The 18,435-nt window shown below is 42.4% G+C and overlaps 1 protein-coding gene across 1 annotated transcript in view; it reads left to right on the top strand.

Moving 5' to 3' along the window:
• The window catches only part of dnm3b (dynamin 3b), a 28,318-nt gene that overhangs the window by 2,995 nt on the left and 6,888 nt on the right, over positions 1-18,435 (top strand). The window contains exons 2-15 of the mRNA XM_076098164.1: positions 6,321-6,662; positions 8,770-8,843; positions 9,048-9,197; positions 9,918-10,121; positions 11,048-11,146; positions 11,402-11,562; positions 11,916-12,058; positions 12,268-12,403; positions 13,036-13,103; positions 13,544-13,682; positions 13,867-13,953; positions 14,638-14,708; positions 14,871-14,925; positions 16,510-16,623. Of these exons, the coding sequence (XP_075954279.1) occupies positions 6,502-6,662; positions 8,770-8,843; positions 9,048-9,197; positions 9,918-10,121; positions 11,048-11,146; positions 11,402-11,562; positions 11,916-12,058; positions 12,268-12,403; positions 13,036-13,103; positions 13,544-13,682; positions 13,867-13,953; positions 14,638-14,708; positions 14,871-14,925; positions 16,510-16,623 (1,662 nt within the window). The 5' untranslated portion in view covers positions 6,321-6,501. The remainder of the gene's footprint in view (positions 1-6,320; positions 6,663-8,769; positions 8,844-9,047; positions 9,198-9,917; positions 10,122-11,047; positions 11,147-11,401; positions 11,563-11,915; positions 12,059-12,267; positions 12,404-13,035; positions 13,104-13,543; positions 13,683-13,866; positions 13,954-14,637; positions 14,709-14,870; positions 14,926-16,509; positions 16,624-18,435) is intronic.

Below are 18,435 nucleotides of genomic sequence, written 5' to 3'. Positions count from 1 at the left end.
GTAAAGTTATGAACTGATAGCACTTCTTCTGTCCACTGTCTTTTTCCTTCATCAACATGCTGTTGCTGCCCTCTGTGGCAAAATAATTTATATAAATACCAACAGCAATGGACCAGTTTACCCTGAGAAGCAGCTTGCAGCGCACATCTGTGTTTGGTTCCACAAGATCAAACTGCTGCCTAGTTAACCTGTCCGTTTTACGGCCTGTGGAAACTCACCAGTATTCCACAATGTTTTTACCACTAAGTTGTGTTTTCCTTGTGTAACATAATGTCTCATACGACGTGTAAGTGAGAACAGGGGATCCTAACAAACAACCTTTTCCACAAGGATTCTCTCTTCATGCTAGCCAGCTAAGCGAGCCGAGACTCGATGCTTGTCTGCTGAAGTGCTCAACATGCACAGCTTGAGCTAAGGATACACTAATGATGACGGTGCGTGCAGTGTGTTATAGTGCTGTCTTTGGATACAATGCTTTTCTTAGTTTTCAGAGATACTGGGCCTCCGTGTAGCTATTCAATTACAGAACATATAACAGTATAGATGTTAAAAGTAAGAAAAAACTAAACCTGCAGTAATTCTATGTAACAGAAACATTCATTTTCTTATCTCTCATCTTGATTGTGACTCTTCAGAATTATCTTGGGACCCCTTCGGGTGTCCTGACCCCCAGGTTGAGAACCACTGTCTTAAAGACTACAGAAAGGTTACCTTACTTAGTTCTCACAGGCCAAAGCTATACTGTAGCATGCATACAGTACCTCAGACAAATAATGCAAATAAAAATGATCATTAACCAAATATGAGTAATATAATCAGACGGCAAAATGAGTGAAAAATAGTTGACATCATAGTTATTTTGGCAGTTATTTCAAAAGCCCCTTTTAAAGTACAATCCCAGAATTCTTGGCAGTCTAGGATTTCCACAGTTCAATTCTACAGGGACATTTTACTGCCGCGTTTGTTTGAATATGAATTCCATAATATTATGCAACAGGAAGCAGAGAGGAGGGGGGGGGGACATTGCGATCGTCGGGAAAAAAAAAAAAAAACTAATAAGAGAAACAGTGCGATTGCTGAGTTTGTTTGTAGCCACTACAATCTGATCAGGGATTTAGAGGAAGTCAGGCAGAAGAGATGTTATAAAGCAGGAAGGTGGGCTTGGTGGCTATTTAGACGTGCGTGCCAGCTCTCTCACACTGACTCATTAAGACATCGACATCATAAGTATCCATTGACCCATGAATAATTTCAATAACACCCTCAGAGCAATCGTTGGCTCGCCAGACGTGCATTTACAGGTGTGAGGTGTTGCATAACATGCCTTTGCATACTGTAGGTGCCAGTCTGGCTTGTTGGTTTGCAATGCCATTTAGACGTGAAGTTTCGAGAGGTTCAACACTCTTGAACACAACCTCCTACCTCATCGTTTAGGTGACATTTTTACAACATGCCTTAGACGAGTACCACAGAGCCTGAACCGAACTGAACTTCATGAGACACAATGTGGAAGAGAGTGAGACAGTCTTTTTTCCCCGTGTTGTGATGTGAGCTGCCGAAGCGCATGTGAGTCACTGTGATTCATAGTGAGCAATTGATGGAGCAGAATGAAAACAAGGGATAATAGTTGCATAGTGTTAACTGAGTGGGCCCACGGGGGGGGGGGGGGGGGGGAAGCATTAAAGATGGCGTGCTGTCTGCTGTGACTGTGAGGGTATAATCACAGAGGATTACACGCCCACACACACGAAACCTCAGCACAGAAGCTGTTGTTTGGTCTTCGCCCGCTCAATACAAGTGTTGCCACCAGAGGTTCTCATTACTGACGCAGACATGGCACCAGAGTTTCCTTTGTCCTTAGTCCTACGCATGAACTGATGGTCTATTGGAGTTCAGTTGGATTTGGTTGGACAGGCAGAAAGTCAATATAGGTTTGGAGAATTTTATTGGTGGGATTTTTAGTTACATCTACAAGAGCTGCAGTAGATCACCACTGCAGATGCACTGTGTTCCAGGATGCATTTCACGTGATTGTCAAATTATATTAACAGCAAAATGTGGTGGTAGAAGCAGTGATGGCCACCACAGCTGGGCAGACAAATACAGAACTGCAGGGATGACCTATTTTTCGTAGGCCAACCCAGGAAGTTAGCATTGCACTGGTTCCCTCAACATAGAGGCAATGGGATTTTTTACATTGGATTTTTGATTAATAATGAGCACTTGACACGAAACACAGCTGAGGCTGATGGGAATGTCATTCGTTTTGCAGGTATTAGGTCGTAAATCAAAGTACTTGACTCAGTAAAATCTTGATGGTGCTAGGTAGGAGAAACGTCATGGGATCACTAAAGTCAGAATCCAAGTCATTCAATAGACGTTGAGACATTTCAGTCTGGACAAAACAACGTTCCCATTCCCATAGCCACGCCACCAGCATGACTAAAAACACCATAACAAGTAGGCTGGTACAGGGACTTAGCAGCGTAATGTCATCAGATGTCAACAGTAAAAATCAAAGTCTAAATAATGACCTCTTAAATACAGTCAGATGTTTCAAAATTCAAAATATGACAAACATATTTGATGTTTGGCTGAGACAGCTAATATTTCATGTGTTTACCCTCTAAGTATTGCCTTGTAAATTGTCCACAGCCAATTTTCGTGTCTGTCTTTTCTGACATTGCGTCACCTAAGTACACGGTGTAAAAATCATGAAACATATTTGTCAGAGCATCACCCTTCAGGCATGCTGCTTTTATAAGTATGGGTTTACGGGATTCCTCTGGTTCTAATACGCACATTCGACAGTTTCAGTTAATTCCTCTTTTCCTACCAACAGCACAAAATGTAATTCCATCGGGGGGTGTGTGTGTGTGTGTGGGTGTGTGTGTTTGTGTGTTTTGCAGTATGTGACTGGACTGTTTGAAGATGTGGGTTACGTAATGGGGGCCACTGTTTTCATCCCACTGATGACAGTTTAACAACAGGGCCTTTCCACTGTGGTGCAAGTCAGGCTACGATTTAGCAACTCTGCCGCCAAACTAGCTGCAAAGAAGAAAATTAAGAAAAAAAAAAAGTGAGTCTGTTCATTTTCCTCAAACTCTTAAGCCATGAATAGTTTGCAACCTTGGTCTGTTTTCATCTTTAAATGACAGGAGCTCACATATTTCTCCTGAGCTTATCTCAGTTGCCTTGTAATCTCATTTGAGAAAGGAAGAAAGGGCAAGGTCAAGTGAATGCCTTCCATGTAAGCAGATTTAAATCTAAGGCTGTATCAAATTTGACAGCTGTGTCTGCAGGACTGTCTGTGACTTCTTGTTGGGCTCTGCTGAAAAACAAACGGTGACCTTGTTTGCAACAGCAGCTCATGTTGAGGTACCGCTCAGACTGGACACAGCAAGGTCATTTAGTGGGCTCAGACAGCACCATCCTGTCCAAACGCAGTGCTGCAATGAAGCATGGGTAATGGATGATTCAGGGCAGTGATGGAGCGGCGCATGCAGACCAACATGTTGATAACTAGTACTCTCCCTGGACTCTCTTTGACCTGACGCCAATTATTTGTTTTCCACCCGCACTCTACCATCTGTCTCAAAACACACGCAAACCCTTACAATGCCTTGTATTTAATTAAGTGGATGTTCATGTCGAACCTTCATCCATCCTCCTGATGAAACCTAGAGAATACTTTACTGTACATGGGCCACGGTGGACAGAATCCTTCCAACACCTCATGGAAAGGACTTTAACTCTGACAAAAATTCACAAAAACAAACGCTCATTTTTTCAAATCACTAATTTGTTAGTCATGTTTATGTTTTTAAACCAACATTAGACTATTAATTACTAAATATGATAAATAATTGGTGCATTTGTGTCCACGTTATAGATGCATGAGTTAAGACGTGTTATACTTGAACAGTACCGTACTGTAGTGATGATCATAGTGCTGCAAAGTAACACAATACATGATGAACTTGCAAATTATGATGCATTGGTTTCCATAGATGTAACATAACTAACAATTGGAATTACTTCAAATTAGTTTTAACTCAACAAGATGAGCACCTTCTACATTAAATTTGCAGCTAAGGCGTCAGTGATAATATTCAAATATTATAAAATATAACATTGAAAGGGGTTGTTTTCCTGCATAATGATCATTTTATTTTGGTACTGATAACACCTTTTGTATTTTTACAGCATGTAATATTCTTAATACAGGAGTTGCATTCTCGTTTTGCTACTTTTACTTTAGTCAAAGATATGAATACTTCCTCCACCACTGCTGTGTTGTGGTGTTAATACTATACAATACTACCACATTGCTTTATACTATATTAGTACAATGCTAAAATGCACTACATTATATGCAATGCCTTCTATTGACAATGTGTTGCAGTATAACATAAAATGCCATGCCATTCTACCATTCAATATTGTATTATCTGTACTGATGTCACTGGATACCTCTGCTCACAGATGCTGTCTCTGGCAGGTAACGTCACAGGGTACTAGTTGTCTAGTCAGACAGTTCTTCATAATATCCTAAACTACAGATTTGGTTACTTTCACCCCTGTTTTCTGAAAACTACAGAAATATTAAGATCAGGCCTACTTGAGTTTTCTCCCTTGATTGTGATTGTATAGAATTTGAAAATGTGTCTCCATCTATTATATTACCTAATCGTTTTGTATGAATTTTTGAATATATAATGGTAGATATCAACTGGGCCCAAATAGGGCCCAAGCACACAGAGCTGTATTGGTTGTACTGTTAACGCCATCTAGTGTTAGCTCACTATATGAAGTGCCGACTAGACCCATCTCCAAAGCATGACCGTAATGAAAAGGGCAAATGATGACTTAATCGATCAGATTTGACTGTCACAGGCAGATGGAAGGGCATCAGACCCCTTTTCAACCTCTTTGCAGAGGGGCTCGATGAGCTAATTAGATCTCTCCTCTATAGCTCATCTAATGATAGGCGATGTTCACATCCAGTGGAAGAGAGACACTTGTCATCTAGCACAGAGGTTGTCCTGCGTGACGTTAAGGCGGATTGGCAGTGTCCTTTCCGCATGACCGCCTCCACCAGCCTCGGTCGGCAGGGACAATCCGAGACCAAGCATCACACTTGAAACGAACCCTTCTGGACTTCATGTTTTCAAACGTGGGCCGATATGGTCAAAGTCATAAAGGATGCAGCTCATCACATTATAGTGCACAAAGCAAGGTGACATAAAAAAAATGACTGTCATGGCCTGTAGGCCCGCGTACCATGTATGCAATGTATATGGAATTTACGACGGCTGGTTTCTGCACCTACTGCAGGGATCTGAAGGAGCGCATCCACCTCCTCTGTTGCAGCGATGCGCAGCCGTGCCGCATGACTCACAGCGGCAGAAATGGCACGGATGTAAACAGGAGGCGGGCTCAGGTAAGCCTAACCTGTACCTGTCCAGCCAATGGGGCGCCGCGTTGCTCTGCCTCCGTCTCCAATCCCGCGCTTTTCATTGGTCCTCCGCCGCGTCGATATTGCGTAAGAGTGAAGGCGCAGCTTCGCAATTACACCGCGGAACAGGAGAGAGAGAGAGAGAGAGAGGGGGGGGGGAAATGATTAATCTGTCAAAGGCGAATTTGTGTTCGGGATGAGACCGCTCTGACATTCAGCCGACCGGAACCAAGCCCACAGGCGAGCACAATTAATGCACAGGAATTTGCGATCAAGCTGATGCACTGCCATAGCAGGTGGCGCTTGTATAATCGTCCAGGGTCTCGTCACTTGTCGTTGCTGCCCGATCTGCGCGTCGTTTCAGCACTGGACAGCGACCGGGACCATCGGACACCGAAAACACCGAGGGAATCCTGAGGCGGGGTAGGCTCACAACAGCGCGCTAAAATGTGTGATTGTTACTGTGATATATTTTCAGACGACACTATTTTGTATTGTGTGTCAACGTCTATCTGCACCCTGCGAGCGATGCGTTGTTTTTGCCTTTATCACGCGCTGTTCGCGTGCGATTTGTGGATTCTGGAGGGCACGGGTTTGTTCAATGACACTGGATACGGAGCCTATAAAGCTCCACTCATCAAATGCCCTTGAAAGTATATGCTTCGTGCCGCTCGCTGTGTATGTGTGTGTTTGTATGTGTGCAAGGGGGAGAGAGAGAGAGAAAGAGAGAGAGAGGTTATGGTGGTTGTGTTGAGCAACTGCGCAATTGTCTGTTCCTGTCTGTTCATATCTCTTTTCTCTGCACATCTCTCTCTCTCTCTCTCTCTCTCTTGGTGTCTCTCTCTCTCCTCTGCTTCCACAGTCGGACCGACCCTCGCTTGGCTCGGGGCAATGTGCGGCTAGATGACTTCACTAGCCTCCATCAACAAGCACCGCGGTATCCCGGACTAATATAGCAGCGCCACATCCCCCCCCCTCCCCTCCTCTCTCTCTCTCTCTCCATTCTCATTCGCTGATCCCGAGTCCACCCGTCTAAAGGCACCATGGGAAACCGTGGCATGGAGGACCTGATCCCTCTGGTCAACAAGCTGCAGGATGCCTTCAGCTTCATCGGCCAGGCCTGCAACCTGGACCTGCCGCAGATCGCAGTGGTCGGCGGTCAGAGTGCAGGGAAGAGCTCCGTGCTGGAGAACTTTGTAGGCAGGTAAAATTGACCCCCATAATAATCCCTCCTCCGGTTAACCTTGAGGATGACATAAGAGGCCTATGGAGCCAATCTCTGTGCAGAGTTCAAACCATTTCTCCCCAGCTTTAAGTCACTGCTGCTGCACCTTCTGATGATGCCTTTTAATTATGTTTTACGTGTAGTATTGTTTTTTTCTTATACACACAAACTGTCAACACTGTCCTGTGGCTACTGACAGAGGAGGGAAGCAGTATTTGGGTTACAGCAGCACCTTAGGGATTTCAGTCCAATCAGTACCAACTGCAGTCAGGCTACTTCCAAGGTCCTAGAAATATCCACCTCTTCCTCGTTTGGAGGGCATTCAAATGCCGTTTGTCTCCTTAAAAAAATGATACTGTCATGTTCTTTGTCCGATACGAAATGCAGATTGTGCAGAGACATCTCACTGCATGAAACCATTTTAAAACACCATCCTGCTCCCACTCCCGAAAACACACATGCATATTCATCATCTTGCCCTGGATTTTGGTCACCCACAACAAATACATTATGAGTGGATGCATTTAATTTGATGTTTTTTTTTTCAAGATAATGATAAAGCATTCATCAACAAGGAGTGTGATTCTGTTGATAACAGAAATCCAAGTGTTTATTTTAGTTTAAAGATAGATCAGAAACACAGCCACTTCCCACAACAACTGCCCATTGGCTAGAATATGATGCGCTTATGTCTGCTGCAAGAACCTTTTTTTGCCGCTCGACAATACCGCACCATTCTGTCTTATAGCCCATGCATTGCACATTTTAATTGATTGCTAGTTTAATATCAGAATTTGCTGAAAAACTACCTCTCTAAATTGACTCATTTATTGGAGCATTTATTTTTTTTGCTGTGCAGTGTTTGTGCCAGTTGATATAATATATAAAAAATGAAAGGGTCACTCCGATCTTACACATAAAGGTCAGTTTGCTCGCCATGGATAACACTGTACCCAACCTGTGAAATCTGCTGTTTAATGTCCTCTGTGATTCTGGTGGAAGTTTTGCAATATCTCAGTAGGTAACTCTGACGATTTCATCTGATTTAGGCTGTAGATTAAACATATTTAACAGAAAAAAATGTGTTTATAAACTGGGGGTATTGATTTTGAAAGATGAGAGCAGGGCATTTCTAATGAAATATGCTATTGAGTTGCAGTACAGTAAATGTAGGATCCAGTGTTTTTGGAGCTTTATCATGAATGTCTCAGCCTCTGATGCTTCAATATTTACCAGTATTTTTTTTCAATCTGGGGCTCACAAATTCCCCAATTTCGTGGAAGTGCAACATTAGCTAGATTGTCTTCAGTGCGACCGAGTAGTTCCTTTCTTGAGCAGTTGTAACATGCATGTTTGCAGTTCCAGATGGATGAATAGATTTTTCCTGTTCCAGCCCTCATTGAGAGTCGTGATGCTGAGTAATGGTCCATCTGTCCAGAACTGCCTCTGCACCGTGCTGAATGGACAAGCAGTGGGCTGCATGGTCTTTTTTAAACTCATCCCACCATAGAGAGAGCTCCGAGGGTCGATATGTGTTAATAAGGTTTTCTTGGAGCAGACCTCTAGCATAGGAGGTGGCCGTGATGGCTGTCAGTTGTGTGGCATGCTCTCGCGTGCATGTGTACACACATTCACACACACACACACACAGAAACGAGTTGGTGTGGGACCCCTCAGGAAATGGTGAAGTCATCGTTTTTAAATGAGAGCGCTTCTTGTCAGCAATGCAGCTCTTCATTTTGACCTGATGTTTAGCAGGTCACATTGTTCTGTACTGTTGGGGAACTTGGTTGTTGCAGCAGCAGCAGCTGAACGCTGCAGGAGTTACTGTGTTTTAAAATGGCCCCTATTCCACTCAGAGTATGTTGAACTGGCGTATAACATACCAGATGAGTGACACTGAAAGGTCTACAGTAACTTGCATATAGGGTGTAATTATAATATATTATCCCTTCAAGAGGTCAAAGTGAAAAAAGCCTCAAGATGAAATTATCAGTATACCACCAATAGCTATCCGTATAGTCTTTGATAAATGTCGACATCAACTGTGGTTTGATATAATGACTTTTGATTGGTCTTTCCTCAGGGACTTTCTGCCCCGTGGGTCTGGAATTGTCACCCGCAGGCCCCTGGTTCTGCAGCTTATCAGCGCCACTGCAGGTGGGCGTACACACATTTACACACCCACACATGCTAGCATGCGCACATACACACATATGCAGCCTCCCCCTCTGCCCATTTTTAAATGGTACTGTTTTTTTCCTGGCTTTTCTTCCCTCTCACACTGGCATTCTTTTTCTCTCAGACACATGCAGCACAGCCACCACTAATCCCAGTTTTATATCTTCATTTTCATTCTCTCAGAATGGGCTGAATTCCTCCATTGCAAAGGGAAGAAGTTCACAGACTTCGATGAGGTTCGCACAGAGATCGAGGCCGAGACGGACCGTGTCACAGGGGCCAACAGAGGCATATCTCCCGTCCCCATCAACCTGCGTGTTTACTCTCCTCACGGTGCGAAGCTCATCTCCCTTCCTTTCACTGTCAAGTAACAGCACACAATAACACTTTTGAATTAAGGGATATTGTGACAAGCTGTGAGTCATCATACTTTCGCTTTTTTGTATTATTAGCTGGCAGAAAATGTTTTGAAAAAACTGGGTCACTAGAAACACTAGAATGTGGTTTTTCTAGCAAAATAATTATACAGTACATGAATTCATTTCTATGTCATTGAGGAGTTTAAGGGAGGCAGCTTAACATATTCCTTGGCTAAATATGGTATTTTAATATCCAACGCTATACTGATGCTATGTTGATGCTATGCTGATGCTATGCTGATGCTATGCTGATGCTATGTTGATGCTACTGATGTCCTTAGATTGTTTGCATTGTAAAAGTGAATACTGTACTTTATAACCAGAGCCTTGAATTGAAGTGAATTTGAAATGAGCTCCATTCAGAATAAAACTGATTATGTGAATTGTTTAGAATTTTTTATTTTATTTTATCTTATCTTATCTTTATTTTTTTTTTTTTTTTGATGTTTTACTACAGTTGAAAAATAGGGCCAATAGTTCTAATTTAATTAAAATGTTTCCTGCTGTAGGGGGCAAAGTAAAAAGTCCAAGGGAATAACTAAGTAACTTCTGAAGATTGACTAACAACAGGCTACAGAAATGTCTCACAGGTTATGGCCGGTTCTATTTATATTGCATTTCTGTGTCCGTGCAGTGCTGAACCTGACTCTCATCGACCTGCCGGGGATCACTAAGGTGCCGGTTGGAGATCAGCCCGTCGACATCGAGCAGCAGATCCGGGAGATGATCATGCAGTTCATCACCAGAGAGAGCTGCTTGATCCTGGCTGTCACTCCGGCCAACTCTGACCTGGCCAACTCTGATGCTCTCAAACTGGCGAAGGATGTCGATCCACAGGGTAAGACGAGGGCACGAGGGCATGGAAAGGATATTGGGAGTGAAGGAGGCTGTAGGACAGATGTAGGATGTTGAATGGAAGCACGTAAAAGGAGGCCTTGTGGTTAGTGAAACTGATCTTAACAAGACATCTAATCTCCATCGGCTGCAGGGATGGTGCTTAGTCTCTGACCTGGTTCTCTTCCCTACAGGGGTCGATCAAGTGTCGCATAGAAAGGAGGGGCTGAGAGAAGGGGGAAAAGAAGAATAAGGAGAGCATCAAAAGATAAATGAGGAGAGAGGAAAATGAAAATCAGAAAGAGATGGGTGAAATTAAAAAAACACAGAAGAGGGTGACCCTAAGGAAAAACAGACAGTGTAAGTGGGATAATGAGGAAGGGTAAGAAAGGAATCAATTTACTGCTCAAGAAGTTTGACCTTCAGACAGGAGGACACAGGAGAGGAGGATGAATTAGCTACGAACAGGAGGTCTCGGACAAAGTACCCTTGTGGGAGGGATGAATAATATCAGGCAAGAAGAGTGAGATGGAAGAATATAGAAGGGAACAGAGAGATGGGATGGTAACAGCCAAAGATGCTTGGAAAGAATGACGTGGCGGAAGCAGAATTAAATGGGAGTAAAGAAAGAAGTACGCAAGAGGGAAGGAATAAAGGAAAGGAAAAGATAGATGTAAAGCTGCATTGGAACTGGGCAAAGGTCTTTAAAGTGCTCAACAACAATCCAAAACGCAAATATATTCAATTTACAGTGATATAAAAGAGAACAAAAGCTCCCATTTAAGAAGATGCTACGAGCAAATGTTGCATTTTTACTCAGAAAAGTGACCCAAGCCATTAAACGATTATGAAAATAGTTCCTTTAACTTCCAACAAGCGTTTCTAAATTCCCATTACAATCTTCCTCCCTCTTTTTAACCCCTTTTCTAGGTCTGAGGACTATTGGAGTAATCACCAAACTGGATTTGATGGACGAGGGCACAGATGCCCGAGAGATATTGGAGAACAAGTTGCTGCCGCTGCGAAGAGGTGTGTGACAGTAGAGTGAGCTATGCAAGCCAGAATCACTTTGGCTCTTGTACTTGCTTTTTTCTCTTGTAACACTCTCAAAGTCTCTCACTGTGCTCTTTATCACATTGTCCGATAACTCTGTTCTTGTTCTGCCTCCTTTCACTTCACCGCTTGTCTTTCTGTTTGTCTCGCTCGTGGTATCGCTTGCCTCTATCTCCCGGGATTAACATTCATTATTTCTCTCAATTTGTGTCCATGTTTATTGATTCCCAGGTTATATTGGAGTGGTGAATCGCAGTCAAAAGGACATCGATGGGAAGAAAGATATCAAGGCAGCGCTGGAGGCTGAGAGGAAGTTCTTCTTGTCCCACTCATCGTACAGGCACATGGCTGAGAAAATGGGCACTCCACGACTGCAGAGAGTGCTCAACGAGGTGATCATAGATTTACTCCCGGTGCTTTCCCACATGCACTTTACATAATTAATAAGACGGCGGCCGTGTTATTTTCTTTCTCCCTCTTCCATTGTATGGCACATCAGTGTGGGTGTCAGTACGTGGAAAATGCACTCACTCTTTCTAGTTCAGCTCCTAATAATTCATCATTTCTCTCAGACAGGCACTCCATATTTTCTCTGCTGTGTTATACATTATCTACGGTTACAGTGAAATAGACGGTCTTTATTGGTAAATCACTGTATACAGCCAAAATGCAAATAACATAATCTACTTATTGACTCCCATGTGATTATAATTTGTTTCATTTTACTGGCTTTGTGTCTCCACAGCAATTGACCAACCACATCCGGGACACCCTGCCAGCTTTCCGCAGCAAGCTGCAGTCCCAGCTGTTGGATCTGGACAAGGAGGCCGAGGAATACCGGGGATACCGACCCGATGACCCATCCCGCAAAACCAAGCAGCTGTTGCAGTCAGTGCCCCCATTTTCTCACAGCAGCAGCATTTACTTGAGACTTTGTTGATAAAAGCTAAGTTTCCTACAAAAGGTCTGACCTCAGGCAGAGATTACTTTCTCTCATGGCCCCCCATTGCTTATCCGCTCTTATTTTAGATGTTAGAAGAAGTCACTGCTGGTCTTTTATTTATCGTGCTTTTTTTTTTTCATTGTTGTGTTTTCAGGATGGTGCAGCAGTTCTCTGTGGACTTTGAGAAAAGGATTGAGGGCTCAGGGGATCAGGTGGACACAGTGGAGCTGTCTGGTGGAGCAAAAATCAACCGCATCTTCCATGAGCGTTTCCCCTTTGAGCTAGTCAAGGTGACATGTTGCACATAGAGGAAGATGGCACACTGCAAAAAAACAAAAACAAATGAAATAATCTACTTGGGTACAATTATTTGACCTCTTTCAAATAAATATATCTTTTTTTTCAAATTTGAAGATTTGTTGGCTTAAATATATTGAACTAACTGGAATCTCATCGTGTATAATTTTTTATATGTAAAATATACACTCTTCCCAGGTTGCTAAACTCCCAACTTCCCAGTTTATGACGTCATTGTACTCAAAGATAGCTATGGCACCTGCCTGTCCTGTCCTGTACGAAGACTATGACACTCAGCTCTATAAAATTCCTTAAGCAAAAGAAAGTGCAGCTGAACTAATGACTTCTTTTTTATCTCATTTCAACACAATTGAGTCTTGAAGGCTGAATATAAAACGAAATTACACATTTTGCATTTCTATTTCCTCTCTATACACACCTTATAATGTCCTCTCTTGTGATTTTTTTAGTGAATGAGCCCTAAATATCTTCACTATTATCAACACATTTTCAAACTCATAGTACAAATTTCTCTCTCTTTTTTCTTCTTATAATTCTTCTTTTTTACAGTTAAATAACTCTGTTCTCTGTATCTGCTGTCTAAACTCCTCTCTGTTCCCTTCAGATGGAGTGTGATGAGAAGGAGATGCGTCGTGAGATCAGTTATGCCATCAAAAACATCCATGGTATCAGGTAGAAATGAATATACCCTACTAAAACAACATTTCTCATTTTCTATACGCCCTGCATTGCACCACAGCCTCATCAGTTTTTAAAAACCTAAAATGACATGGTTTGGATGGAAATTTGTAAACAAGGGAGGAGCCTGTCGTCCTTTTTATGTTCTGTCCAGCCTCTCTGTGTGTTTCTATATTGGTTCAGCAGCGGTTAGCCACCACAGCCAAAAGAATTGCCACCCAAGCGAGAAATCTGACATTTAAAGTAACACCACATTTTAGCCTGAAGTCCCTTCAACAACAATCGCTGGTCTAATATATATCCATGACTGTTTTTTAACACATCAATAAAAGTTTTTGCACTCACCCCTTTATTACTGCAACCACAGACTACCACAGAATATATGCTTCATCACAATTATACCTTTTTTTCCTCTTCTTCTTGGTGGGTGTCAGGACTGGACTTTTCACCCCAGACATGGCGTTTGAGGCAATTGTGAAGAAGCAGGTCATAAAGCTGAAGGGACCCTGCGTCAAGTGTGTGGACATGGTCATCCAGGAACTGATCAACACTGTGCGCCAGTGCTCCGACAAGGTAGCTCATGTGGTTTATGGGGGATTTGGAAGTCTGGAGGTTAACAGGAAGGAAAGATGGAATAATGAAAGAAGGAAAATGAAAAATAAGCTCACTGTTGTTTCTGAGTTCTTTTTTTAATTATTCGTTATTCCACATTCCTCATTGCGTGGAGTGAGTGGTAATCTGTAACATGTGTTTTCAGCTGGATTGCTTCCCCATGCTGCGCGAGGAAACTGAGAGAATTGTGACGACACATATCCGAGACAGAGAGGGTCGGGCCAAGGACCAGGTAACACTCGAACATTAGCAAACGTTAGTTTGCAATTATGGCTCTACACATTTGTTTATGAGGGAAGGTCTGTGGCAGGTGTACACACGTATCTCAGTAGCCAGTTTTATACCCGTATCTGTCATTGTATTGTGATAGAATTATAAACAAGTTACCAATTAACCAAAAAGATTACTGTTAATACACATTCTGTATAACATAATCCATTTAAAGAAATAGTTTTGGGACATTTTGAAGAAGATCAATGCCACTGTCATGTCTGTACAGTAAATGTAAAGCTTCCACCTGCAGCTGGTTAGCTTAGCTTAGCACAAAAACTGGACAGAAACAGAAACGGCTAGCCTGGTTCTGTCTGAAAATAACAAACTCCACATATCTCTAAAGCTCACCAATTAACATTTTATATCTGGTTTGTTTAATCTGTTCAACAAAGCTAGTTGTAAAAACAACACATTGTGGTTTTATGTGCCAGACAGAGACAAGCTAGCTGTTTTCCCCTGCTGCCAGTCTTTATGCTAAGCTAACTAGCTACTGGCTACAGCTACATATTTAGCGCACAGACATGAGAGTGGTTTTAATTTTCTTATCTAACTCTCAGCAAATAAGAGTCTTTCCCACAATGTCAAACTACTATGTTCCTTCAAGAATGACTCGCTTCATGTTAAATGTTTTGTGTTGTTGCAGGTTCTGCTGTTGATAGACATCCAGCTCTCATACATCAACACTAACCACGAAGACTTCATTGGCTTTGCTAAGTAAAGACTCCATCTATTAGCTTGGCTCCACCATGACAGATCATTACGAACAAATGCTTAGATGATTTCATCTCGCCCCCTGTGATGTTTTCCCTCATTCTCTCTCCTCTACATTCACCCTGTCTCTCCTGCCGTCTCTGTTTTGTTGTTTCTCCACCGCAGTGCGCAGCAGCGGAGCAGTCAGACTAATAAGAGCCAGAGTTCAGCCGTAAATCAGGTGAGCATTTGTCATGTCTTGTATGTCACACAAACAGCAGAGCACACGAGGTCAAGGGAGTACTGCACACCCACACAGCAGCAGGAAGGCTACTGCAGAGAGAGATGCTGAAATCAAAGAAATCTGATCCAAGATACTCTTTCATTTTTATTTCAGTAAATCCTTTGTTCACACATTTTATGTTTTATAGATTTTAGCCTTATGTTCTCTTTGATTTTGTTATTATTATTTTATATTTTAGCCATGCATGGTGTATTATGTTTAGTGGGGCACACGTTGTGTACAGTGGTTTGTTTTGCTTATTTGGTTTTATGATTTTATCTCATTAAAAGAATCCCATTGGGTTCTATTACTTTATGCCACCATCATCACTGGTGTTGTTGTTGTTGAGACGTTTCCCTTTGTTTGAACCCTTCCTGTGTCATCAAGGTGCCACTTTGCATTTCATCCCCATCCCTTAGTGAGAATCTCAGCTGCCCTCTTATGGGTTTGTGTTGGTGAGTATCACTCATTGTGGGTTATGGTTTGCATTTTCATTTGTGCCTGCAATAACACTTCTGCCCATTGGGTGGTGCTCTCCAGCACCACTGCTTTTAGAACCTGTCTTTTTTGGGGGGTTTTCCGCTCTTGACGGGTTCAAGAATTCCAAATTGGTTGTGTAAGCGACTGTTGGGCAGAGGCATTTTCTTAAATACAAGTTGCACTAGAAAAGTTACCATTTTTTAGTGCCTCAAGGTTTCTAAATCCCCCACATTCTGTTGCAGGCCTCCTCTCCTCCAGCATCAGGCCTGATTGTAAGAGTTTACTCTCTAGCCGTTAACTCTCTAACACCTCCTCCACCCACCAGCGCCCGAAGACTACAAGGGGTTGCCAACTAGAAAAATAGAAACTAAAAATCTCCTTGGTTTTGGCAGTTAATATATTATTTCTAAGACTAAAAGTGTGAGAATGATTTCTGTGAGATCGAGGCACTAAACAGCCCTCTAATGTTTGCCTATGACAGAAAGGTTTTGTAATGATTTGGGTAACCTCCTTAGTGAGTCTTAGGCGGTGCAAGACTGACAATAATCTAAACTAATAATCACTTGGCACTGTGCCCACAGGCCTGCTTCTGTAGGCTTGGAGGGTTTAATACACCTAACACAGTTTGACAGACACATGCTTTATTGTGTGCTTGAAGCACTTACACAATGGTCACTTAACAAGCTAACACTGGCCTCTGCTTGACGCATTGTCAACACGGTTCCTTGAATGAGACTGCACTGACACACAGTCACATGCTCGGCTCCGAGTGAGTCACAACGACACGATCACACACCTAACCTGACCTCCACGCACATTTCATCGCAATTCATGCATCGATTACCTGCACAAATTCATTTTGGCTAGCTTTAGCCAGGATGTGTTGAATGAAGTTATTGTTTTAGAGGCCAGTGAGTTGATTTTTACAGATGAAGAGCTCCTGTCATCCTCTTCTTTTTTTCTTGAGTTTTTGAGTTTTTATTTTCTTTAATTTACTTTTTTTAAATTGTTAATTTTACATTACAGCAATTTCTGACTTTTCTGATCGTACCCTCCACTCAGGTCATTCGCAAAGGCTGGCTGACCATCAACAACATCAGCATCATGAAGGGAGGAGCCAAGGAGTACTGGTTTGTGCTGACTGCCGAGAGCTTCTCCTGGTTTAAGGATGACGAGGTGAGCAGTGCAACAATATTTTTTATAATGCCAATGGATCAAACCACTCTTAAAGTGAAAGGGGTTGCTCGTAATAACAAATCCATAGAGAATTTCCCCCTGACTCTGCAGTCCCACCTCGGCTTTACAAAGCATTTTATGGTCTTTCAGCTCAGAGTATTTAGCAGCTGAAGAGACAGATATTTCCCTCAGTCGTTAGAGAGTTTGTGGTCTTGTTTTTTAATTCATATTTATGACCTTGATGCTCAGATCAGGATGAGGATACAATAAGAGGTCAGGTAATATGTCCCAGTTATATGTTTGCTATGAATGTGTCCTGGTGCTAAGGAGGTTACATTAGAGTGGGAAAATTATTGAGAAAATGTGAAAAGTATTCTTCGTGGAATTGCTCTTTATGTATTTAACAAAAACAAAAACAAATCAACTAAAACCGATGGATTACAATCTGATGTTTAGCTGAATGGAAACAGGAATTAAATTCATACACATGGTAGATAAATAACTTGGATCTCATGGATGAATTTTATTATTTTTTATTTCCATTATCATTGATAATACATCATAAAGACCAACAACAGCATACTGGTTTTGGAGGAAAGCACACCATTTGTGCCGTTCTGCAGCATTTGGTCCGTCCTGCTGGCTTATTAGGCGGGCTGATGTCTATCTGCCTGTCTGTGCCTGCTGTACAGGTTGGAGGTTATTCTGCACAGCAAGTGTAGATAGGCAGACACACTGCAACTCCTTCAGCCAGTTGGTGTTGTTGCTGCACTGTTGTTTTCATTATTGGACCTTTTTTAGTATCTTACCAGGGTACAGTTCAAAGAGAAATACACAGAGTACAATTTGTATTTGTGCAAAAGGAACAATTGATGGAGACAATGGTCTTCTCTCCAGCCTGGATTATAGAATGGATGGGGTTCCACCTTAATGTGGGTCAATTAACTCACTCTTTGTGAGCATTTAGCCTTTGTTGAAGAGTCCCTCTTACATATGTGAAGACTAAGAGTGTGGCCATGGTTCTTGTCGTTCCATTCATCTTTCCCTTTGTCTCTGATTTTCCCTTCTTTTCTCTCTTTCGTCTCTCCACATCTCTTTCCACTTGGAGTTCAGGCATTCACTTCTCCTCTGTAGATTTGGAACAGCCCCAATCCCAACCAAATGTTCACTATCACAGACACCCAAAATAAATGAACGCATACTCAGCCCTCAGAGAGCACATGGGCCGCACAGCACTGCGTCTACAGAATGTCATTTGATACGTTAGTGCGGTAATGTAGGAAATTATAGACTCCACTGGCTTCGCCTTGTATATTTCTGTTTTACACCCCATGAACTTTCTATAGTCGCATGCACGTGCACACTCGTGGATACACACACGAACGCACGCACGCACGCACACACACACACACACACACACACACACACACACACTCACACACCCTCCTCACTCCTGTGGTTGGCAGTTACTGTGGAACTGCTCGCATTCTTGGCAGGAAAATCGCAAGTTTTAAATCCAAACATCAGCCTCCAATACTTCGGCAGAGAGAAACCCCTCTATTAAATATCAATATCCTAAACCTTCAACTTCATAAGCAGCTATCACTTAAGGATACTGAGTCGCTGTTTTGTCCCGATATAATGCGTAATATTTCACATGCAACAGTTACGAAAGTTTCAATTTCCCCACAGACCAACGACGCAAGAGCTTACCTAAATAGAATAACACTCATTTACTGGACTAGTCAAATGTAACACTGTGTGCACATATATTCTTTGTGCACTGGGGTTCTTGCACCATCTGCAGAACAC

The sequence above is a fragment of the Anarhichas minor genome, unplaced genomic scaffold (assembly GCF_050575085.1).
Source record: "Anarhichas minor isolate MPS153535 unplaced genomic scaffold, ASM5057508v1 ptg000024l, whole genome shotgun sequence".
In the NCBI taxonomy this organism is placed as follows: Eukaryota; Metazoa; Chordata; class Actinopteri; order Perciformes; family Anarhichadidae; genus Anarhichas; species Anarhichas minor.
This window is presented reverse-complemented; position numbering and strand designations above follow the sequence as displayed.